Below are 26492 nucleotides of genomic sequence, written 5' to 3'. Positions count from 1 at the left end.
TTCTGACATCTGCTCCTGCCTTTCTGGCAGTGGGCTGGCCTTGAGGAATTGCTTCCTGAACAACATGCAAGGTGGCCTTGGCCTCTTTGATAGTCGCAAGACCTTCCTGAAAGACTTTTGGGGATTTCATTAGGTATTTCATTACTTCACTCAGGCAGCTTTTTACTAATTGAAAAATGTTGAGCCAATCTAGCTGAATCTCTCAACCAATATGGTCCAGTCAAGCATGGGCCCGAGCTTTTTATTACAATCAGTGATAACTGAACCAACAGCTTTTCATAAGCGATCAGAACCAAAATTGTACCCTTAATTTATAAAGGTTCCCTGGTATAGGTTCTCAGCCGAGCCAAGGTCTTGCACAAATTTAGGGGTTGGAGTCCACAGCGAATTTTGGTAAAAGCCGGTCATGCAGTAACTGATATCTATGCCGGTATCAACCTCCATTAGAATGAGATGACCACATTTAACCAGATGTTTATTTTGATTGGTTCTAATTTGGATGTTGCCAGATGTAGGTGGACTTTCCAAGGTGTGCATTCTCCTGGATACCGGCCTATAAGTTCTCTTACAAAATTTAGGTTTAGTAGGACCCTTTTGTTGTCTCTAATCTGCCTACTGGCAATAAGTATAATAGCTTGCTGGCCTGGACCCTGAAGCAAATTTTAAATGTTTATCTGAGGTTAGGCTTTAGTTTTGGGTTTTGCTGTGAGTCCTTGGAGTCCCGCTGATCAGATATGTCCTAAGCGAGGTTATGTAATTGCCTTTACTTAAGTGGTGTTCCCCAACCTCAGTCATATTGGCGAGGATGTCCACTTCCATCGGAGTACCCTGCAACTCTCATGTTCCATTTGCTGCATTTTCCAATGACAAACCGTTTTTCAAGTCCAGTGGGGCTTCAGCTAGTAGATGCTTTTGCATGGTTACATCATTAAAACCAAACAAACAGTCTCTCAGCATCTCATTAAAGGTTAAACTAAAGTGAGTTGCCTCTGCCAGTCATCTTAACCCAGTCAAAAATCCCAACAAGTATTCCTCTGATTCTCGAATTGCCAAATAAAACTGATAGCATCTCAGAATTTAAGGAGACTTGGGGTTATAATATTCCTTAACTAAGTTAATCAATTCTTGGGAAAGTTAGGTTCCTAATAACAGTGGATCAACAGGCTGTCAGAAGAATTACTCTTTACTTTTCATCTGTCCCAATGTTGTTTGCTGGGTAAAATAACACATTCCTCCACATACTGGTGTGATGATGCTGTCATTTTAAAAAGGTTATTTTGTCCTGGGTTTTCTTTGAAGAGAGGTCATAAAAGCAGAGGTGCCAAAGAGTCTAGTTTAACAATGGAAAGGGAATGGCCATTTCTCCAGTTCAGGATTTTTCTAGTTTGTTTTAGCTGTAGCCGTCACAGTTATGAGAATCCACAGGAATTGCAAGCTTCAGTAAAGAATTCCTCTGACTTTCCTCTGAAATCTCTCTTTGGATGCTGTTCTCTCCTGCTATAAGAATCTGTGTTTGAATTTACCTTTTTGCCAAGGGGTGTGTTTATGGAATGTTACTATATTGGAACAGTTGATTAGTAGTAGCTATTGTATTGGGTCAATTAAGTTTTCCAATAGTTAAGTTAATCTAAATTCTACTTTCTTCTGTTCTTGTTTCAACTGTCTTGTGTAAATAAATAGCGAGTTTCATCAGAAATGTGCTTTACTCTCATTGCCACCAAAATAGCTCCACATTACCAAGTCACCTTTTATTTACACACAGAGAATTCTTGACTCTGGCACAGCTTCATCAGAGTCAGCACCCAGAGTGTCAGAATCCCTGTCATTCTTCTTGTTATCCATCAGCTAGGATCCCTGATTGGACGAGATTAACAGCCCCAATCAGAGAATTCTTATTCATCAAGGTCCACCTGGCTGACCCCATTACTGTATAATCATTACAGAGGGAGTGTTCTGACGTGGTTCAACAAGATGATAATCAACCTGCAGATCCTTCCAGCACTTTTCCCATTAATTCCCAAAAGGGAGAAAGTGTACACAAGGATAAGCAGCAAACAATCTTGGCATTAACATGCATGTTTGGTAAATTTCCTAATGGTAGAGTTTGGAAATCTAGGAGCTGGGCTATACAAAAAAAAAATTAGATGCCCAGTTTGATAGATTGGATAGCCAGTTGCAACTTAGTGTCAGCAAACAAGAGCAAGACAATGCAAATAAGAAGAAAAACATTGAATGGATATTGATAAAAAGGTCTGAATGAACGCAAAAAGATCTTGTGATTCAAATACATGACTCCAGTGTGTTGAACCAGTTCCCAAAATTGCAGGCCCAACTTCCAACTATATCAACAGAAATAAAGTAATTAAGAAAAGCATTCTTGGCTTAGCTCCAACAATGGATATTGGGCTCTGCTCTAGAGTCGCAAAGGGAAGTACTAGCTTTGTTTGAAAGTTTTAGGAGGTTATATTGGTTATACTTCATGTGAAAGGTATAAAGAGTGAGTATGGGGCATGTGGAGGAAAATGAGAGATATCAAGGGCATGGGAGTGTTGGGGACAAAGCTAGTACTTCCCTTTGCGACTCTAGAGCCGAGCCCAATATCAATTGTTGGAGCTAAGCCAAGAATGCTTTTCTTAATTACTTTATTTCTGTTGATATAGTTGGAAGTTGGGCCTGCAAATTTAGGAACTGGTTCAACACACTGAAATCATGTATTTGAATCACAAGATTTTTTTGCGTTCATCCAGACTTTTTTATCAATATTCATTCAATGTTTTTCTTCCTATTGGCATTGTCTTGCTCGTGTTTGCTGATACTAAGCAGCAACTGGCTATCCAATCTATCAAACTGGGCATCTAATTAAAAAAACAGCTTTGGCAAAGACCATTGTACTTTTTAAGGGAAAAGTAGATACAGTTTCTGACAACAAAGGAAGGTACGAGTCCAGGGAGAAGTCAGGTTTACATTGCTCGAAAAAAGTGATGGCACAATTATATAGTAAATTCAACTATCTTCTTTTAAAAACTCTGTGAAAAAAATCTAATCTCAACTCATATTTGCTTTTCTTAAGCAAGTTCAGCTAGCTTTAACAGAAATGTCTACTAACCTTGTTGTCATCCATTACAGTATTAAGAGACTCAATCCACATAGGATCTATATCACCATCAAGCACAATCCATTTTGGTCCATCATGTGAAATATTGGCTAGATCACGCATGATAGTTGAGAAAAGTCCTAAGTTTTATCAACAAAGTAAAGATTAAATATAAACTTTCTTCTTCCTTGATTTTGAACTTGCATTTGTATTCAAGTACAATACTGGATATACAAAAAAGTATGAAATATGAAGAAATGTAGTGACTGTAGCTAAGTTGACCCATCTGCTGTAAAATATTTTTCTCATTGATATTCATGCAATATGTTCACTTTGAATGAAGTTCTTACATTTAAAAAGCACCTTTCAATCTTTTTTTTCAAAACATCTGCAGATGTTTTACATTTGGGATCTGCACTTAAGTAGGAGAGAGAAAAGATAAAAGCTTATCAAATGTTTAGTTGAAATTGAAATACTTGATAGACTTTCAAAGATAGGATGTAAAGTAGCAAAAGGGGGATGGTTTCAAAATTTAGGGCTGGATACTGAAGGTTCTGTGTTCAAGTAAGCACAGTGATGCACAGAACTCCAAGTGAATCAGCAAGTGCATACAGCTGAGACAGTTTCTAGAGATAGGGTGGGAAACTATGGATGGATTTACATGCAAAGGCAAGCTTACTGAATTCAGTTGTTTCAGGAGCGAATGGATGTTTGTGAAGACAGGACTCATGATCAAGTACATCTTCATTGCAATGATAGATATGAGTAACAGATATTTGGAAGATTTGAAGTTTGTGTTGGAAAGATTTCCAAATATTAGCAAAGAGGATATTGAAGAATTTGAGACTTGAGGTCACAAATGCAAGGTTAACATTTAGAATCACCAGAGTGAGGAAGCAGGCTATTCAGCCCATCAACTCTGCACCAACCCTCTGGAAAGTATCCCACCACTCCACCCCATTACTGCAACCATGCATTTAGCATGGTTAATCCACCTAACCTGTACACTAAGGGACAATTCAGCATGGGCAATCTACCTAATCTACATACCTTCAACTGCTGCCACTTGCCCAAGGTGGGCCAGCAGTGCTAACCACAGAGCCTCTGTGCCACTGTAGTACAGATGCATGCAGTCAATGCTCCAGGGAAGGAAGCAAATAGTTTATGCATGATGAATATAATATGCTTCGAAGTTTAGCTTTGGATCAAAAAATAATGAAGATGAAAATGATCTGATTCAATTTGACCAAGCAGCTGGAAATGAAAATGAAGTTAGGAAGTAGAGTTAACATGTCTTGCAAAAGGTGAATCAGGTAACTTTGGGGTCTACAGCATACAATTAGAGAAAGTCACGGAATATCTATAACTTGATGGCAGAAAAGCAGTTGGATAATAAGGGGTGGTTGTGAAATTTATAGGTTCATGGAATATGTGCATCAGGACTTGGCCAACATTCATTGGTCATCTTTAATTAGCATTGAGAAATAATGGTCAAATACCTTCTTAATTTGCTGCATTTCCCATAGATGTTCTTACTATTCTATTATATAGGAAATTCCAGGGTATTGATGTATTGGTGGTGAAATAATGGTGGTACATTTCCAAGACAGGATAATGTGTGACACACAGATAAATCTCTAAGTTCCCTTGCAATCTTTGCCCTTGTTCCTCTATGTTTTCAGGGTTGTGGGTTTTGAAGATGCTGTTGAAGAAGGCTTGATGAGCGGATGCAATACATTTTACAGATGACGTTTACAATATTTTTCTTTAAATAGATTAGAAACTCATTCGGAACAGTGAACCAATTTTGAGAAAAGCATGTGTTTTCAATTCAGTACTGATGGTTACACCAATTGCACTAATTGATAAAGTGATACAAAAGTGAACATTTATAATAGACAGAGAAAACAAAACAACAGCCAGTAATAGGTTTAAGTTCTGGAGAACAGATTCACTTGAGCAGAAGGATTTTAGTTTGTGATGTCCAAATGCAGCACAACCTGGACAATTTCCAGGTTTGAGCTAAAAAGTAGCAAATAACATGCACACCACACAAATGCCAGGCGGTGGTCATCTCCAACCAGACATAATCTAACTTTTCCCCTTTCTGGATTAGTGGTGCTGGAAGAGCACAGCAGTTCAGGCAGCATCCAAGGAGCTTCGAAATCGACGTTTCGGGCAAAAGCCCTTCATCAGGAATAAAGGCAGTGAGCCTGAAGCATGGAGAGATAAGCTAGAGGAGGATGGGGGGTGGGGAGAAAGTAGCATAGAGTACAATGGGTGAGTGGGGGAGGGGATGAAGGTGATAGGTCAGGGAGGAGAGGGTGGAGTGGATAGGTGGAAAAGGAGATAGGCAGGTAGGACAAGTCCAGACAAGTCATGGGGACAGTGCTGAGCTGGAAGTTTGGAACTAGGGTGAGGTGGGGGAAGGGGAAATGAGGAAACTGTTGAAGTCCACATTGATGCCCTGGGGTTGAAGTGTTTCGAGGCGGAAGATGAGACGTTCTTCCTCCAGTTTTCTGGTGGTGAGGGAGCGGCGGTGAAGGAGGCCCAGGACCTCCATATCCTCGGCAGAGTGGGAGGGGGAGTTGAAATGTTGGGCCACGGGGCGGTGTGGTTGATTGGTGCAGGTGTCCCGGAGATGTTCCCTAAAGCACTCTGCTAGGAGGCGCCCAGTCTCCCCCGTCTCTCAGAATTGCAAAGGACCCACTCTGTACTACATCCTCAGGAGAATTCATACTCTCAACAAACAGTATTTCATTCCATCTCAAACATCAAAAACTGTAAGTACAACAAACTTTTATCTACCCACCTCCATAACCAGCGCTCCTCAAACATTCCAGAAGATTCCCCTGGCCTCGGAATGTACTCAGAGTCAATTAGCCATGCGGCTGATGCAGCTGCCACCCCCATGCTGATTGATGATGTCACTTCCACCTCCATCATGGCCACTCCCACAACCACTTCCGCCCCTCACAATTCCTCATGCATCACACGTGACATCACTTATGCCCCTCACATCATCACTGATGTCACACGCTCAGTGACTTCCTCCACCCCTACTGCCGTGTTTGCCACCACTTCCGCCCCCACCAGTGCCACTCACCTGCATTCTGTTGACATGCCCCCCACAGACCCCATTGTCACTATCCCCACCCCCCAAAACCCCGAGGAGAACACTACCTCTGCTCATGACTCCACCCCCATTCCCCCCACCATCACACCCACTCCAGTTACAGGTTCCGCCCCCACTCCCAGCTCTACACCCACACCAGGTCCCAGCTCCCAGCCCTGCCGAGTTTTCACCACCCCCCAGACCTCCCCCTCACTGAGGACAAACGATCAGTCCTCAGCAAAGGATTAACCTTCATCCCCCTCCGTCCACACATCAATGAATTTAATATACGCTGTGACATCGAACAATTCTTCCGTTGCCTCTGCCTCCGAGCTTACTTTCACAATCAGGATTCCTGCCCACCTTCCGAGGACCCCTTCATCCAGCTCCAACACACTCCATCCACCTGGACACCCCGCGCTGGCCTATTACCTGCCCTCGACCTCTTCATTTCCAACTACCGCCGGGACATTAACCGCCTCAACCTGTCTACCCCACTCCCCCACTTCAACCTCTCACCCTCACAATGTGCAGCCCTCCAATCCCTCTGCTCCAATCCCAACCTCACCATCAAGCCAGCGGATAAAGGGGGCGCAGTGGTAGTCTGGCGCACTGACCTCTACACCGCTGAAGCCAAATGCCAACTCGAGGACACCTCTTCCTACTGCGCCTTCGACCATGACCCCACCCCCCCATCACCAAACCATCATCTCCCAGACCATAAAGAACCTCATCACCTCAGGAGATCTCCCACCCACAGCTTCCAACCTCATAGTCCGGGAACGCCGCACTGCCCGGTTCTACCTCCTTCCCAAGATCCACGAGCCTGACCACCCTGGCCGACCCATTGTCTCAGCATGCTCCTGCCCCACTGAACTCATCTCTACCTACCTCGACACTGTCCTATCCCCCCAGTCCAGAAACTCCCCACATACATTCGAGACACCACCCACGCCCTCCACCTCCTCCAAGACTTCCGTTTCCCCGGCCCCCAACGCCTCATCTTCACCATGGATATCCAATCCCTCTACACCTCCATCCGCCATGACCAGGGCCTCCAAGCCCTCCATTTGTTCCTCTCCAGACGTCCTCAACAGTACCCTTCCACCGACACTCTCATCGTTTCGCCGAACTGGTCCTCACCCTTAACAATTTCTCCTTTGAATCCTCCCACTTCCTCCAGACCAAAGGGGTTGCCATGGGCACACGTATGGGCCCCAGCTATGCCTGTCTCTTTGTTGGATATGTAGAACAGTTGATCTTCTGTAATTACACCGGCACCACTCCCACCTCTTCCTCCGCTACATTGATGATTGCATTGGCGCCACCTCATGCTCCCGTGAGGAGGTTGAGCAATTCATCAACTTCACCAACACATTCCACCCTGACCTTAAATTTACCTGGACCATCTCTGACACCTCCCTCCCCTTCCTGGACCTCTCCATCTCCATTAGTGACGACCAACTTGACACTGACATTTTTTACAAACCCACCGACTCCCACAGCTACCTGGATTACACCTCTTCCCACCCCATCTCTTGCAAAAATGCCATCCCGTATTCCCAATTCCTCTGCCTCCGTCGTATCTGCTCCCAGGAGGACCAATCCCACCATAGAACACACCAGATGGCCTCCTTCTTTAGAGACCGCAATTTCCCTTCCCACATGGTTAAAGATGCCTTCCAATACATCTCGTCCACATCCCGCACCTCCGCCCTCAGACCCCAACCCTCCAACCATAACAAGGACAGAACGCCCCTGGTGCTCACCTTCCACCCTACAAACCTTCGCATAAACCAAATCATCCGCCGACATTTCCGCCACCTCCAAAAAGACCCCACCACCAGGGATATATTTCCCTCCCCACCCCTTTCCGCCTTCCGCAAAGACCGTTCCCTCCGTGACTACCTGGTCAGGTCCACGCACCCCTACGACCCACCCTCCCATCCTGGCACTTTCCCCTGCCACCGCAGGAGCTGTAAAACCTGTGCCCACACCTCCTCCCTCACCTCTATCCTAGGCCCTAAAGGAGCCTTCCACATCCATCAAAGTTTTACCTGCACATCCACTAATATCATTTATTGTATCCGTTGCTCCCGATGAGGTCTCCTCTACATTGGGGAGACTGGGCGCCTCCTAGCAGAGCGCTTTAAGGAACATCTCCGAGACACCCGCACCAATCAACCACACCTCCCCGTGGCCCAACATTTCAACTCCCCCTCCTATCATTATTGACTCTCTGACTGTCAACATCCTGGGTGTTACCATTGATCAGAAATTAAACTGGTTTAGTTATACAAGTACTATGACTACAAGAGCAGGTCAGAGTCTAGGAATCTTGTAGCGAATAACTCACTTCCTAACTCTCCAAAACCTATTCACCTACAAGGCACAGGTCAGGAGTTTGATAGGATCCTTGCCACTTGCCTGGATGAATGCATCTCCAACAACACTCAATAAGCCTGACATGATACAGGACAAAGCAACCTGTTTGGACCATTAGCCCATAATTTCTGCCATCTTGAATGTGATGCTACCACCAGACACATATTCCCTTCCCCTCCCTTGTCAGCCTTCCACAAGGACTATTCTCTCTGGCTCACTCTGGTCCACTCTTCCCTCACTCCCAACCCCTCCCCACCACAGCACGGCACCTTTCCCTGCAGCCATAGAAGGTGTAACATCTTTTGTTTACTTCTTCAATCCTCAGTATCCAAGGGCCCAAACACACTTTCCAGAGGAAGCAGTGTTTTACCTGCATCATGTCTCACAAACTTGATTGAGTTTTTTGAAGAAGTAACAAAGAAGATTGATGAGGACAGAGCAGTAAATGGTATCTATATGGACTTCAATAAGGCGTTCGACAAGGTTCCCCATGGGAGACTGATGAGCAAGGTTAGATGTCATGGAACACAGGGAGAACTAGCCATTTAGATACAGAACTTGCTCAAAGGTAGAAGACAGAGGGTGGTGGTGGAGGGTTGTTTTTCAAACTGGAGGTCTATGACCAGTGCAGTGCCATAAGGATCGGCGCTGGGTCCTCTACTTTTTGTCATTTACATAAATGATTTGGATGCGAGCATAAGAGATACAGTTAGTAAGTTTGCAGATGACACCAAAGTTGGAGGTGTAGTGGATAGCGAAGAGGGTTACCTCAGATTACAACAGGATCTGGACCAGATGGGCCAATGGGCTGAGAAGTGGCAGATGGAGTTTAATTCAGATAAATGCGACGTGCTGCATTTTGGGAAAGCAAATCTTAGCAGGACTTATACACTTAATCTCCCAGACCATCCATAACCTCATCACCTCAGGGGATCTCCCATCCACTGCCTTCAACCTCCTAGTCCCACAACCTCGCACAACCCGTTTCTACCTCCTGCCCAAAATCCACAAACCCGACTGCCCCAGCCAACCCATTGTCTCAGCCTGCTCCTGCCCCACTGAACTCATCTCTGCATACCTCAACACTGTCCTGTCCCTTAGTCCAAGAACTCCCCACCTACATTTGGGACACCACCCACGCCCTCCACCTCCTCCATGATTTTCGGTTCCCTGGCCCCCAACGCCTTATCTTCACCATGGACATCCAGTCCCTATACACTTCCATCTGCCATCACGAAGGTCTCCAAGCCCTCTGCTTCTTCCTCTCCTGCCGACCTAACCAGTACCCTTCCACTGACACCCTCCTTCAACTGACTGAACTGATCCTCACTCTTAACAACTTCTCCTTCCAATCCTCCCACTTCCTCCAAACCAAAGGAGTAGCCATAAGCACCTGCATGGGCCCCAGCTATGCCTGCCTCTTCGTCGGATATGTGGAACAGTCCATCTTCCGCAGCTACACTGGCACCACCCCCACCTTTTCCTCCGCTACATCGGTGATTGTAATGGCGCTACCTCGTGCTCCCACGAGGAGGTTGAACAGTTCATCCACTTTACTAGCACCTTCCACCCCGACCTCAAATTTATTTGGACCATCTCAGACTCCTCCCTCCCATTCCTAGACCTCTCCATTTCTATCTCGGGCAACCGACTCAACACAGACATTTACTACAAAACGACCAACTCCCACAGCTACCTAGATTACACCTCCTCCCACCCTGCCCTCTGTAAAAATGCCATCCCATATTCCCAATTCCTTTGCCTCTGCCACATCTGCTCCCAGGAGGACCAATTCCACTACCGAACAACCCAAATGGCCTACTTCTTCAAAGACTGCAATTTCCCCTCCAACGTGGTCGACGATGCTCTCCACCGCATCTCCTCCACTACCTGTACCTCTGCCCTTGGACCCTGCCCCTCCAATCGGACAGAACCCCACTGGTCCTCACCTTCCACCCACCAACCTCCAGATACATCATATTATCCTCCGTCATTTCCACCACCTCCAAACAGACCCCACCACCAGGGATATGTTTCCCTCCCCATCCCTATCAGCGATTCCCTCGTCAGGTCCACACCCCCCACCAACCCAACCTCCACTCCCAGCACCTTCCCCTGCAACCACAAGAAGTGCAAAACTTGCACCCACACCTCCCCCCTCACCTCCCTCCAAGGCCCCAATGGATCCTTCCATATCCATCGCAAATTCACCTGCACCTCCACACACATCATTTACTGTATCCACTGCACCCGACGTGATCTCCTCTACATTGGGGAGACAGGCCGTCTAATTGCGGAATGTTTCAGGGAACACCTCTGGGACACCCGCACCAACCAACCCAACCGCCCCGTGGCTGAACACTTTAACTCCCCCTCATACTCCGCCAAGGACATGCAGGTCCTTGGTCTCCTCCATCGCCAGACCCTGGCCAACGACGCCTGGAGGAAGAGCGCCTCATCTTCCACCTAGGAACCCTCCAACCACACGGGATGAATGTAGATTTCTCCAGCTTCATTTCCCCTCCCCCCACCTTATCTCAGTCCCAACCCCCGCATTCAGCACCGCCCTCTTGACCTGCAATCTTCTTCCTGACCTCTCTGTCCCCACCCCCTCTCCGCCTATCACCCTCACCCTCACCTCCTTCCACCTATTGTATTCCCAGCGTCCCTCCCCCAAATTCCTCCCCCCCTACCTTTTATCTCAGCACGCTTGGCACAGCAGCCTCATTCCTGAAGAAGGGCTTATGCCTGAAACGTCAATTCTCCTGCTCCTCGGATGCTGACTGGCCTGCTGCGCTTTTCCAGCACCACACTTTTCAACATTTATACACTTAATGGTAAGATCCTAGGGAGTGTTGCTGAACAAAGTGACCTTGGAGTGCAGGTTCATAGCTCCTTGAAAGTGGAGTCGCAGGTAGATAGGATAGTGAAGAACGCGTTTGGTATGCTTTTCTTTATTGGTCGGAGCATTGAGTACAGGAGTTGGGAGGTCATGTTGTGGCTATACAGGACATTGGTTAGGTAAAAACAATGACTGCAGATGCTGGAAATCAGATTCTGGATCAGTGGTGCTGGAAGAGCACAGCAGTTCAGGCAGCATCCAACGTGCAGCGAAACCAATGTTTCGGGCAAAAGCCCTTCAACAGGAATAAAGGCAGTGAGCCTGAAGCGTGGAGAGATAAGCTAGGGGAGGGTGGGGGTGGGGAGAGAGTAGCATAGAGTACAATGGGTGAGTGGGGGAGGAGATGAAGGTGATAGATCAGGGAGGAGAGGGTGGAGTGGATAGGTGGAAAAGGAGCTAGGCAGGTCGGACAAGTCCGGACAAGTCATGGGGACAGAGCTGAGCTGGAAGTTTGAAACTAGGATGAGGTGGGGGAAGGGGAAATGAGGAAGCTGTTGAAGTCCACATTGATGTCCTGGGGTTGAAGTGTTCCGAGGCGAAAGATGAGGCGTTCTTCCTCCAGTTGTCTGGGGGTGAGGGAGCGGCGGTGAAGGAGGCCCAGGACCTCCATGTCCTCGGCAGAGTGGGAGGGGGAGTTGGAATGTTGGGCCACGGGGTGGTGTGGTTGATTAGTGCGGGTGTCTCGGAGAAGTTCCCTAAAGCACTCTGCTAGGAGGTGCCCAGTCTCCCCAATGTAGAGGAGACCTCATCGGGAGCAACGGATACAATAAATGATATTAGTGGATGTGCAGGTAAAACTTTGATGGATGTGGAAGGCTCCTTTAGGGCCTTGGATAGAGGTGAGGGAGGAGGTGAAGCCCACAGGTTTTACAGTTCCTGCGGTGGCAGGGGAAAGTGCCAGGATGGGAGGGTGGGTCGTAGGGGGGCGTGGACCTGACCAGGTAGTCACGGAGGGAACGGTCTTTGCGGAAGGCGGAAAGAGGTGGGGAGGGAAATATATCCCTGGTGGTGGGGTCTTTTTGGAGGTGGCAGAATTGTCGGCAGATGATTTGGTTTATGCATAGGTTTGTAGGGTGGAAGGTGAGCACCAGGGGCGTTCTGTCCTTGTTACGGTTGGAGGGGTGGGGTCTGAGGGCGGAGGTGCGGGATGTGGACGAGATGCATTGGAAGGCATCTTTAACCACGTGGGAAGGGAAATTGCAGTCTCTAAAGAAGGAGGCCATCTGGTGTGTTCTATGGTGGAACTGGTCCTCCTGGGAGCAGATACGGCAGAGGCGGAGGAATTGGGAATACAGGATTGCATTTTTGCAAGAGATGGGGTGGGAAGAGGTGTAATCCAGGTAGCTGTGGGAGTTGGTGGGTTTGTAAAAAATGTCAGTGTCAAGTCGGTCGTCACTAATGGAGATGGAGAGGTCCAGGAAGTGGAGGGAGGTGTCAGAGATGGTCCAGGTAAATTTAAGGTCAGGGTGGAATGTGTTGGTGAAGTTGATGAATTGCTCAACCTCCTCGCTGGAGCACGAGGTGGCGCCAATGCAGTCATCAATGTAACGGAGGAAGAGGTGGGAGTGGTGCCGGTGTAATTACAGAAGATCAACTGTTCTACATATCCAACAAAGAGACAGGCATAGCTGGGGCCCATATGTGTGCCCATGGCTACCCCTTTGGTCTGGAGGAAGTGGGAGGATTCAAAGGAGAAATTGTTAAGGGTGAGGACCAGTTCGGCGAAATGAATGAGAGTGTCGGTGGAAGGGTACTGTTGGGGACGTCTGGAGAGGAAAAAACGGAGGGCTTTGAGGCCCTGGTCATGGCGGATGGAGGTGTAGAGGGATTGGATATCCATGGTGAAGATGAGGCGTTGGGGGCCGGGGAAACGGAAGTCTTGGAGGAGGTGGAGGGCGTGGGTGGTGTCTCGAATGTATGTGGGGAGTTTCTGGACTAGGGGGGATAGGACAGTGTCGAGGTAGGTAGAGATGAGTTCAGTGGGGCAGGAGCAAGGCCACTGTTGGAATATTGAGTGCAATTCTGCTCTCCTTCCTATCGGAAAGACGTTGTGAAACCTGAAAGGGTTCAGAAAAGATTTACAAGGACCTTGCCAGGGTTGGAGGATTTGATCTATAGGGAGAGGTTGAAAAAGCTTGAGCTGTTTTCCCTGGAGTGTTGGAGGCTGAGGGGTGACCTTATAGAGGTTTACAAAATTATGAGGGGCATGGATAGGATAAATAGACAAAGTCTTTTACCTGGGATCAGGGAGTCCAGAAGTAGAGGGCATAGGTTTAGTATGAGAGGGGAAAGATTTAAAAGAGACCTAAGGGGCAACATTTTCACGCAGTGGGTGGTACCTGTATAGAATGAGCTGCCAGAGGATGTGGTGGAGGCTGGTACAATTACAACATTTAAGAGGCATTTGGATGGATATATGAATAGGAAGGGTTTGGAGGGATATGGGCTGGGTGCTGGCAGATGGTACTAGATTGGGTTGGGATATCTGGTCGGCGTGGACAGGTTGGACTGAAGGTCTGTTTTCACGCTGTACATCTCTATGACTCTATGACTCTACTGCATTTACTGCTCACACTCTGGTCTCCCCTACATTGAGGTAACAAAGCATAGACTGGGTCACTGCTTCACAGAACACCTGTGTTCTGTCTGTAAAAAAGAGCTTCCAGTTGCCTGCCACTCCAAAACACCACTCTGTTCCCTGGCCAACATCGCTGTCTCATGTTAGCCACTAACATGCCCTATTAATAGCTATTCACCCTTCTAGCCAGATTGTTATCCACTCCTCTGTCTGTCCAACTGCTCTACTCTCTCTTTGGGCTCTATTCCCACCTATCATTTACTCCTTACCACCACCACGGACCCACCACCCCCCCGCCCCCCTCCCCCCCACACCAACCCCCAGCCTCCCAAAACCCTGTCTTCTGCATATAAACTGACACTTTCCTAGCTACCATCAATTCTAAGAAAGGGTCACTTGAGCCCAAAACATCTTTTGTTTACTTCCTCAATCCTCAGTATCCAAGGGCCCAAGTACACTTTCCAGAGGAAGCAATGTTTTACCTGTCCTTCACATAATCTAGTCTACTGCATTTGCTGCTCACATTCTGGTCTCCTCTACATGGAGGAAACAAAGCATAGACGTTAATTTCTCTCAGATGCTGCTAGACCTGCTGAGCTTTTCCAGCATTATCTGTTTTTGGTGTTGAAAGCAAACTGCTTAATTGGTATAACATTCAGTACTCAGTAGCAGTAGTGTGTACCATCTACAAGATGCATTGCAGAAATTCACCAAGGCTTCTTAGACCTCATCTTCCAAGCCTACTGCTATTGTTATCTAAAAGGACAAGAGCAGCAGATACATGGGAATACCACTAACTGCAAGCAAACCTCCAAGCCACTCACTGTCCAGAACTGGAAATATTACCATTCCTTCAGTGTCACTGGGTCAAAATCATGAAACTTCCTCTGTAACAGCATTGTGACACACCACATTGAATGTAGTAGTTCAAAAAGGCAGATCACCATCACCTTCTCAAGGGTAATTAGTGATGGGCAATAAATGCTGGCTGAGCCAGAATTGCCCACATCCCATGAGTGAATGTAATTTTAAAAAACTGTGATTTATTGTTTATTTTAAGATCGTTCTAAACTGACATTTTCTATATAGAGAGAACTATGTTTTGTGTTTACTTTTCTGTGATAAATGTATATTCTTCTGGTAAACAACATTGACAACCTTATATGAACATGTGAATATTTTCAATGAATAACTATCCAGATAACTTATTGCAAAAATTGAACTTATGATCCATTAAACTAAATGCAGTATTATTAAATGCAGGACTTACACAGTTAATAGTAGGTTCCTGACAGTGTTGCCAAACAATGAAATCTAGGGGTGCAGGTGTATAGTTTCTTGAAAGTGAAGTTGCAGGTAGACAAGGTAGAGAAGAAGGCATTTGGCACTCTTGCCTTTATTAGTCAATGCACTGAGTACAGGAGTTGGGACGTCAAGTTGCAGCTGTACAGGACATTAGTGAGGCCACTTTTAGAATGCTGCATACAATTCTGGTCACTCTGCTAAAGGAAAAATGTTTTTAAACTAGAAAGAGCGCAAAAGTTTTAAAGGATGTTGCTGGGACTGGAGGTTTTGAGCTATAGGGAGAGGATGACTATGCTCGGCCTTTTTACCCTGGAGCATTGGAGATTGAGGTGTGACCTTATAGACGTTGATAAAATCATGAGGGGCATGAATAAGATGAATGACCAAGCTCTTTTTCCCAAGGTGGGGAAATCCAAAAGTAGAGAGCACAGATTTAATGTGAGAGGGGAAAGATTTAAAAAGGAGCATAGTTCATAAAACATAGAACAGTACAGCACAGTACGGGCCCTTTGGCCCTCAATATTGTGTCAACCTCTTATCCTACTCTAAGATTAAACTAACCTACTTGCTCCTCATTTTACTATAATCCATGTGCTTATCCAAGAGTCGCTTAAATACCCCTAATGTACCTGACTCTACAATCACTGCTGGTAGTGCACCCACCACTCTCTGTGTAAAGAATCTACCTCTAATATCTCCCCTAAACCTTCCTCCAATCACCTTAAAATTATGACCCCTTGTGATAGCCATTTTCACCCTGGGAAGAAGTCTCTGGCTATCCACTCCATCTATGCCTTTCATCATCTGGTAAAGAAGTCACCATCTGGCTTCTGCCAAAAACGTTGACTCTCCTGCTCCTTAGATGCTGCCTGACCTGTTGTGCTTTTTCAGCGCCACACTTTTCAACTCTGATCTGCAGTTCTCACTTTCTCCCATCATCTTGTACACCTCTGTCAAGTCACCTGTCATCCTTCTTTGCTCCAATGAGAAATGCCCTAGCTCCTTCAACCTTTCTTCATAAGACATGCCCTCCAGTCCAGGAAGTATCTTGGTAAATTTCCTCTGCACCTTCTCTAAACCTCCCATGAGGTGATTAGAACTGAATGTAATACTCCAAGTTTGGTCTAACCAGGGCTTTATAGGGCTGCAGCAAAACCTCACAGCTCTGAAACCCAATCCCCCTGCTAATAAAATGCAACACACCATACACTTTCTTAACAATCCTATCAACTTGGGTGGCAACTTTGAGGGATCTAGGACATGGACCCCAAGATCCCTCTGTTCCTCCACACTGCCAAGAATCCTGTCTTTAACCCTGTAATCTGCATTCAAATTCAACCTTCCAAAATGAATCACTTCACACTTTTCCAGGTTGAAATTCATTAGCCCAGTTCTGCATTCTGTCAATGTCTCGTTGCAACCTACAACAGCCCTCCACACTATTCGATCATTGCCAAGCACCAAATCTATTATGGCCTCCCCTCCAGTCGGCTATTTACATATTGAATCAGGAATGCTTCCTCGACATACCTGACAAAATCTGCTCCATCCAAGCTATTTGCACTAAGGAGGTTCCAATCAATATCAGGGAAGTTGAAGTCACCCATGACAACAACGTGTTACTTCTGCAACTTTCCAAAATCTGCCTCCCAATCTGCTCCTTCATGTCTCTATTGCTATTGGGGGGTTGAAAGATAACTCCCAATATGGTGACTGCTCCTTTCCTGTTTCTGACTTCCACCCATACTGATTTGATAGACAAAACTGAGGAACAAATTTTTCATGCAAAGGATGGTGCACATATGGAATGAACTGCCAGTGGGAGCAATCAGAGCATTAAAAGGCATCTGGATGAGTATATGAATAGGAAAAGTTTAGTGGGAAATGGGCCAAATGCAAGCAAATGGAACCACATCAGTTTTGGACATCTGTCCAGTGTGGACAAGTTGGACCAAAGGGTCTGTTTCTGTGCTGTATGACAATGACTCTATAACAGCTGGGAACATCACAGAAGATAAAGGCTACTTATCAACTGTGGAGTTTTAAATGAAATTGAACTGTGTGCAATTACCAACAAACCATCCTACCTTTTTACTTATGTTGGATGGACAATGATTAATGAAGCCGCTGAAAATGTTTGGATTCAGAACATTGCTCGGAAGAGCTTCTTAAATGATGTTCTGATCCTGAGATGATTGTTCCCAACAAATACTATCTCTCTCTGTGCTATAGATATCATTTCAATTAACAGTGAATTTTCCCCCTACTTTAGCAGTATTCCCTCTATTTTAGCAGTATTTCCCCTTTTCTACCTCTGGGTTCAAGTCCTACCTGTCACAAAGGTGTGTCAATTTCCATGTTTAGATGAAGGTAGGAATGAGATGTGTCTGAATATTGTTAGTCAGTGTAAAATTGATTGAGATGCATTCCCAATATGTACTGAATCTAATATATCCCTTTCATTTGAAGTATCTTCAGAATATGGCATGAACTTCCTCACAAATTCTTGTCCCTTGCTATTCGAACTTGAGCAGAGGTTTGCCGAAACCTTTTTTACGGAGTGTCATCTGATGTGACTGAGGATGTTGGTCTGACATTAGCAGAGAGATCAGAAGAGATCCGAGTAAAACAATCCTGGAAATAGAAATGTCTTAGACACTGCATTAGACAACTTTATTCAATAGCCTGGATGCTGGTTGGTTAGCTCAGTTGCCTGGATAGCTGGCTTGTAACACAGAACCACACCTCCAAGAAGGAGTGCGTGTGGAGATATCCACAGTCCTCAGATACTAAGATGAAATATCTAACTATACGACTAATGAGCTTAGCTTTAAGTATATAATTAAGGCCCTAACAAATAGGGTGAGGTCAAAATTTAAGTAGCAGACTGGTAGAAACACAAAATGAATTCACCCAAGGCATAATTCTATAGATTTGCTTCAGCAGAGCAATTGATAATGTTTGGAAGTCAACCACTGTAAAGATATCATTTTCCCTTTCTTTTCTTAATCCTATAGGTACATGGTAAGAAACTGATTACCATCCTTCCATTCCCTCGTGGCTGGGTTAATGACACCAAACAGTTCATCACAAGTCACAGCCTTAGGATCAAGATCTATAGTAATGGCTTTTCGCTTCATCTTCAAATAGGTAGTTTTCAAGGATAGCATCACCTAAAAAAAGTGAAACAAAAAACAATCTGACTCAAAATTTATTCTAATGCTACAGAATTAACATTAATTCAGAAGCTGATTTTATAATTGCCAAACAAAAATTTATAAGTTTATAATTATTAATACTAAGAAGACTTTTTAAATAGATTGTGAAAACAGCAATAATGGTCTGGAGCAATAACTCCTGACATGGAAACAAATTAACAAATTACAGCATTGTTGCATTTTTTAAAAGAACCTTCACAGGGAGAAGTTCTCTCTTTTTCTAAGATTCCCCTTCAGATTGTATTATCCAACTGAACATTGCTGCTGAGCAATAAAACATGAAACAAAAATAGAAATTGCTGGGGAAACTCAATAGGTCTGGCAGAACTTTTGGGATAAAAGTAGAGTTAATGTTTGAGTTTGGTGTTTCTTCATTAGAACAATTTTGATGAAGAGATGGCAGACTCAAAACATTAACTCTGATTTCTTCCCACAGACACTGCCTGGCTTGCTCAGTTTCTCCAGCAATTCCTATTTTTGTTTCAGATCTCAAGCATCCACAGTTCTTTGTTTTATTTTAAATATGAAAACTGCTTGCCACTTTGATTTCTCTCTAGAATTACATTCATGTGTTATAGTTTTATGATACTTTGATAAAATTACGAATGCTTAAGTGTCCTCTGTATGCACAAAGCAGCATTGCGTGAAACTTTGCATAATCTGATTAGGTTAAACCTTCAAGCCTCCTGGGAGCAATGAAGTTAGGATTAACAGACTCCTGTATGTTGCAATCACCAAGTCATTTACAATTATCTTCCTTTCCACATGGAGGAAGACAACGTTAGTTCTCACCCAGAGTACTGAAGAACAATTTTGCAAGAACCTCCATATCTTGACCAGAGTTGGCAAGATAGTATAATGCACACCTCACAGTTTACTTGCTTGGCCAGCACAGGCTTCAATATCTAACTATATTGATGCCGGGTCCTCACAGACTCAGTCACTCAGAAAAGATAAAAGGGAGGTTAATTGACATCTTTTAATGTCTGGGAGGTCCACTACCCCCAATCTATGGGCCAGTTGCAATTTGACTAGCTTGATAAGGGGAAGCCTGTGATGCCAGAATTAAGTCTCTAGAATATTTGTATAGGAAAGGTCAAAGGAAGCATTTGCATAGGATATAACAAACAAGGAAGGATATTCATTTTAATAAGGGCTACTCGGCCTAACCAAGATATGTTGGAAATGCCTCCCTTCTTTAAAGTTCTTGCTTAATTCTGTCAAACAAATGGACTGATCAAAGTCTGCAGTATCAGAAATACCCAAAGAAAAAAACCCTGTGACCATTTAAAGGGAAATGGTGATTTACCCTCAGTGTTGGGTATCCTTCTAAAATCCCCATAGGCATTACCTTCAATTTAGAAAAATTAATCGTATAGCACGAAAAGGCACTAAATGAATTAATGCATTATATCAGATCGGGTACTGAAATTATAGAGTTAGACAAAAAGATAAGAACATCATCCGCATATAATGTTGTCTTATGTGATTTGATCCCACTTCTGGGGCAAACTATGTTGGGATTCCTACGGATAGCCTCTGCCAGTGGCTCAATCACCAATGTCAAAAGCAATGGTGAAAGGGGACAGCCTTGCCAACTGCCAATACAAATATTAAAATTACTGGATCTCACACCATTGGTGAGAATCGCTGCCAGGGGATTGCTGTAAATGACCCTTACTCACTCAATAAAGGCTTCACCAAGGCCAAACCATTCCAAAGTATAAAAAAGATAAGGCCACTCAACCCAATCAAATGCCTTTGTGCATCGAGGGAGATCACTAATCTCTGCACAGATTGTTGCTGACACGCTTGCAACATATTAAGTAACTCCTGACATTGTTAGATGATCTGTGGCCCTTTACACTTCCGACTGGTAAATAGGGAATAATTAACCCCTTAGCATAAGCCTTAGCAGTTTCCCAGAGAATAGACGGGTTGCTGGCCTTTTCTGAATTAATAGCTAAGAAAGCTTTAAATTCTTCAGAGAAATACTCAATGAACTTACTGTCCTTAAGAATAAAGGGGTCCATTCGCCAGTGCTGAAAAGCTGTTGTATGCCCTTTATCTTAACCACTAAGTGTACTGCTGCATGGTCAGAAACAGTAAGATTCCCAATTTTGCAGGACACCACTGAATCCAAGTATGCCACAGGGGTTAGGAAGAAATCAATCCTAGTGCACTTGTGCAGATTAGAGAAGAATGTGAAGTCCCTACCCGTAGGGTGGAGCCATCTCTAGACATCACCCAGACTCAATTCCACACGTAAGTCCACTAGTTGCTTCGATTGCAAAGAGAGTGTTGGGGGACTTTTTGGCATTCTGTCCACCGTGAGAACCATAAAATCTCCCCCATAACAATATGCTACAATACAAGGGTACTCAGTCTAGAAAATGCATCTACCAGGAATTTAAGAGGATGAGCCGGGGACAATGAATATTCAAAATACCATATTACTCCCCATATAGCAAGGCTTTAAGGATTACGAACCACCTTTGCTCATCTTTAATATGATCTAATAATTTAAATGGGAGATTCTTTCTAACAAGTATGGCCAATCCCCTACTCCTAGTATTAAAAGATGTCAAGTACACCCAATCCAACCCACCCTGCTGCAATTTCAAATGTTCCTTATCATCAAGCTGTGTCTCCTGCAATAGGGCAATTGAGATTAGAAAGTATCCTTTTCCTGTTAACTGGTGAATAGCTCACCTTAATGCTCCAGATATGGCTAATGGTGTGCTTAAATTTAAGCATGCCATTAGCCATAATATTCTGCAATGACATTTGAACTCCTGAGAGGAATAATTCAACTTACAAATTGCTGAGCATCACCAAAAAAAGACTCATAGAGCCTAAAAACTACACAAAGTAAAACTACTATAACTACTAACAAATTTACAAAATTTTCAAGAACTATATACACAAAAAAAAAACAAAAAGCAAAACAAAATACAAATTACCAAAGGCACTCAATGAGGGAATTTACCCCCTGTCTACCGGAGGCACTTACTCATCCCACAACTGCCTTCGTCATCCCTTCCAACTTGAGCCACACCCAAGATCCAAGCAAAAGAAAGAAAATAGCAATATTAACAAAGAAGTTAAAAGTAAGTATTCCACCCATTCCCAACTATACATTAATGCTGATTAATATCAGAAAACATCTATCAACACTTACTTTAAGAGAAGGAAACAAAAACATTATTGTCTGTGTACATTAAACCATCTAGCCTACTTTGAAGTGTCCAGAAAGATTTTTGGTTTCTCTGAGAAATCAAATGAACATGTAAGACTATTGTAAATAAAACAAAGCACCACTGGTCCCTCAGTCTTCTCTTAATATCATTAAAGGACTTCCTTTTCCAAATCACCACTACAGAAAAATCCTGGATAAACATAATCGTAGAGCCCTCATGAATTAGGGCCTGTGGGGATCCCTCCTCTCTGTTCTGGAGGCTTCCAGAACTCTTTGTTTATCCCCGTAACTATGAAATTGCACTAGGACTGAGCGAGGACACTGGTCCAAACCTGACCTGTGTGCACATCCTGGTGAGTTCTCCTGTGTACACAACCTGGTGAGTTCTCTCAGTCTTCACCCAACCAGCTTCAGCCTCTAAGCAAAGGAATTGTGGAAGCCATCTCTCAAAAAAAACCTCACTGGCTGACCACCTCCCATTCCTTCCGGCAGTCCAATGATGTGGACATTCTTCCTCCTCCCTCTATTTTCGAAATCGCGACTTGCTCAGTTAAGACCCAGACCTGTTTCTCAAGGGCCTGCATCCATTCCTTTGAGGAATTGATTATGGTCTCCGATGCTGCGGTCCATTGTTCAACCTCCTCCATTCTCTTTCCAAGGGCCTCAAGCTGCTACTCATGTATCTGAAGCATGGCTGAAATCGAGTCCAGCCTATTGCAGAAGTTCACTTCAATCAAAGCCTTGATAATTTGCCGCAGCTTCGCAAACTCTACGACCAAGGCCTGGTAAGCAATGGGTCTGACGAATTAACAGAGGGAGTGGCAGTCATGGCCGCAGGCATGTTTGGTGTCTCTGAAAGATCTCCGCTCATAAAAACAGGATTAGTAAATGTTCTAAAATTGTTTTAATGTCAAATTTTATCAGAATAGCATAAGTAGGGATGGTTAACATACTACTTTGCTTGAGTTGTGATGCAGAGCTCAGTAAAGCAGATCTTTCAGATTGCTGCCATCTTGGATCCCTTCCTGGGCCAACTTTAAAGTAAAAACTTAAGCTGTATCAGTCATCAGACACCTCCAATCAGGAACTAATTATGATTCAGAGTCCCTTAGATTTTTGGGATGGAAGAAATAAATGAAAAGACAACAGTCCAAGTGAAAAGAATGGCACACTGGGGAGTGAAAATATCAAGGGAAGACAGGAACTACCTACTATGCAGGCAATGAACTTCCATTTTCTTGGTCATCTCAGATCAACCCCTCCCTGATCAAAACTTTAGGGCATATTTTATTACCAATGGCACCAAGTTCAAAACTGGTTCAGGCTTAGGCCCAGGCAGTTGTTAAAGAGAAGGATGGTGTTATTGATTAGGGAATAGTGTGTGTGGAATGGACTGTAAAAAATGAATTTAGTTTCTCTATGTTTATTTGGAAGAAATTTCTTCTCATCCAGCACTGGACTTGAGAAAAGCAGATGAAGTTTTTCAAGATTGTGGAGACTTTGGAATGTGCGGATATGAAATTGAACTCAGGGTGATCAGTGACGATGTATTAAGAAGTCTGGTTGCGTGTTGAATGTTTTGCTGTAACTGGACTTTGGATTTGCAAGCTGTTTTGTGATGCAGAGTTTCCACTTCATGGATAAAGCATTTTCCTTTGCTTGGGAGAAATTAGATGTGCGGACAAACCAGGTTAGGTCAGATGGAGCTGATGTCAATGGCCTGCCTTCCACACACTCCCTTTAATGCTAATGCCCAGTAAATCTAGTTTGTAGCATATGCTACAAGGTATAGTACAGCAACTCACCAGTGCTCCTTCAACAACACATTCTAAATGCATAAACACCACCTATCTTCAAGGCCAAAGTTAGCAGACTCACAGGAGCAATATCACCTGACTAGCACTTTCCCTTTCTGGAGAACATGCAAGAGTGGATCTTTGTTTGGTTGTCAGAACCTGATGATTGGAGTCCTGCATGGATCTGTGACGGCCACTCCTTTCATCAGCATTTAAAACAGTATATCTTTTTGTAAGGGAATAGCCACAGGAGAGTTCTGCTATATCTGTCTGGTCCTCTTACTCAGCCTGCTGGCCACCCTTTCTTCTCCTGCCTGTGGAGTCTTAATCTGCGGTATGACCACTTCTCTGTATGTGGTATCCATGACACTCTCTGTGAATGTTCTTGACTGTCTCCAGCTGCCACTAAGGCTGCAATCCCTAGGCTCCCAAGAGTTGCAGCTGGAGAAATTTCCTGCAGACATGCTGGCCTAGCTACTGGAAAGTTTACTGACTTCCCACATAGAGCATGAAGAGCTTCCTGTCTTGACTTATGCCTTTCAAATTAAACTTTTTTAGAGGATAATTAATAACTCACCAGTCTTTATTCCATGGTCCTCATAATTATAGAATGTAGTCCTTACAAACTATAAACCACACACAAAAGCAAAAAAACAAAAAAAACCACTTTCCCGCTGCACCAAAATCCCAGTGAGCTCAAATTCACAGAAGCACAGACATACTTTGTTTTTGTCTCACTTGTGATGTGCTCTCTCCCAACTGCTCATGTAAAACTTACTAATGAATCACTAAGAATTATTCTTCATGTGCTCATGAACACTGTAGACATAAGAGTCTGAATTTTAAATAAACTGACCTTGAGAAAGTATAGATGAGGAGATGGGAGACAGGAACATTTAGACTACTGGTGAGGGTCAGGCTTCTCAAATAATGTCATACATAGAGTTTGGGATTGCATGCACCACCACTGTGGAATTTTAACTTCTCACTGAGCATGTGTTATCTCTGACTATTCATTATCAGGAACCCAGCTTAACTGACAAAACTGATTTCCAATCTGATCTAGAACCGGTCATTTCAGTTAAAAGACAAAGTGCACCTCTGGTAGAGAGGGATGGCAGTGATGTTGGCAGAGGAATGGAAGTGAGAATGATAATCTAGATAGGGAAGTTTGCTAGTTTGGAGGAGCTGGAATAAGGAATCAGAGGCAGGGAAAAGGAGTGATCAGGTACCTTGTAGGGCAAGGTTAGAGAACTCAGTTGGGGGAAATCAGACATCCAGAGACAAAGAAATCAGAAACAGAAACAGTGCTCACAGTTCACGATTCACCCACAAGAGGAAGTGTCCTTTCCATGTCCACCTTGTCAAGACCGTACACATCTTACAAACTTCAGTCAACTCACCCCTCACTGTTCTATATCCATCTGGGAGCTCCTTATGAATTCTTTGCAACATTCTTTCTGACTATCTTTTTACGTCATTTGTAAATTTAGCTAGCATGCCTGCACTGCCCTCATTTATGTCATCAATCAAATTCATTGTATGACTGGCTCTGCTGCATAGCATTGAAGTAAAACTTGGAAATACAATAGTTATAGGAGATTCAATTGTAAAGGGAAATAGATAGGCATTTCTGTGGCTGCAAACAAGACTTCAAGATAATATGTTGCCTCCCTGGTGCTGGGTCAAGAATTGTTCAGAGTGGCTACAGGACATTCTGGAGGTGGAGGATAAAGTGGTGGTGGTACATGTACTGACATAGGTTAAAAAAAAGGACAAGGTCCTAAAAGCAGAATATATGGAGTTAGGAAGTAAGTTGACAGTAGGACCTCATGATCTTACGATTAATACCAGTACCACATGCTAGTCAATAGAGAAATAGCAGGATATATCAGATGAATACATGGCTGGAGAGATGGTGCAAGAGGGAGGGGGTTTCAAATTTCTGGGTCATTGGGACCAATTCAGAGGAGGTGGGGATAGTTACAGCCAGGCAGGACCAAAACTAATATCTTTAGGAAGTATTTGCTACAGTGGTTGAGGAGGCTTTAAACTAAAGTAGCCTGGGGATGGGAGTCAATGCAAGCAGTCAGAAAAAGGGATTCTGGATTAGAAAAAAAGACAGAAAGAGGAATAGGAAAATTGATGAACAGAGAAATCAAGGGCCAGGAACAAACAGGGGCTCAATGAAAACTGATGGGAATGAGACAAGCAATGTTAAAAGGAGAAATTGTAAGGCTTTGTGCCTTAATGTGTTGAATATTTGCAATAAACTAAATGAATTAATCACACAACTGGAAGAAAATAGTTATGATAGAATCAGGATTATGGAGACATGATCACAGTGGGACTAGGGATTGGACAGAATATCTAGGGGCATTCAATATTTAGGAAGAACTGAAAAAAACAGTGAGATAAGAAGGAAAAGGCGGTTGAGTTGCATTGCTGATTGAGGAGGAAATTAGCATAATAGTGAGGAAGGATATGAACAATAGCCTGATAATGTGAAATCTGTATGTGTAGAGCTGAGAAACACCCAAGGAACAAAAAACATTAGTGGGGATTATAAATGGACCCATAAACTGTAGGTGTGATATTGGGAATGGCATTAAACAGGAAATTAGTAACAAGAAACATGTAACAAAGGAACATCAGCAGTTATGGGTGACTTTAATCTACATACAGATTGAGCAAATCAATTAGTAACAATAATATAGAGGAAGTATTTGTGTAGCTTTCAGGTGGTTTCTGGATCAATACATTGGGGGACTATCTAGAGAACAGATTATTGTAGACAGGGTAATGTGTAATGAGAAAGAAATAATTGGCAATCTAGTTGTGCAAGACTTCTTCAGAATGGGCAATCACAACATGATAGAATTCATTATCACAAAGAAATA

General features: G+C 44.0%; 1 protein-coding gene across 1 annotated transcript in view; it reads right to left on the bottom strand.

Annotated features, from left to right (window-relative positions):
• The window catches only part of LOC122562216 (dynein axonemal heavy chain 17-like), a 471020-nt gene that overhangs the window by 186455 nt on the left and 258073 nt on the right, over nt 1-26492 (bottom strand). The window contains exons 41-42 of the mRNA XM_088000362.1: nt 18420-18552; nt 3107-3234 (exon numbers count right to left, since the gene is read on the bottom strand). Coding sequence (XP_087856488.1) covers nt 3107-3234; nt 18420-18552 — 261 coding nt within the window. The remainder of the gene's footprint in view (nt 1-3106; nt 3235-18419; nt 18553-26492) is intronic.

Source organism: Chiloscyllium plagiosum, unplaced genomic scaffold (assembly GCF_037043375.1).
Source record: "Chiloscyllium plagiosum isolate Xiang-an unplaced genomic scaffold, Cpla_swu_hap1 HiC_scaffold_25, whole genome shotgun sequence".
Classification (NCBI taxonomy): domain Eukaryota; kingdom Metazoa; phylum Chordata; class Chondrichthyes; order Orectolobiformes; family Hemiscylliidae; genus Chiloscyllium; species Chiloscyllium plagiosum.
This window is presented reverse-complemented; position numbering and strand designations above follow the sequence as displayed.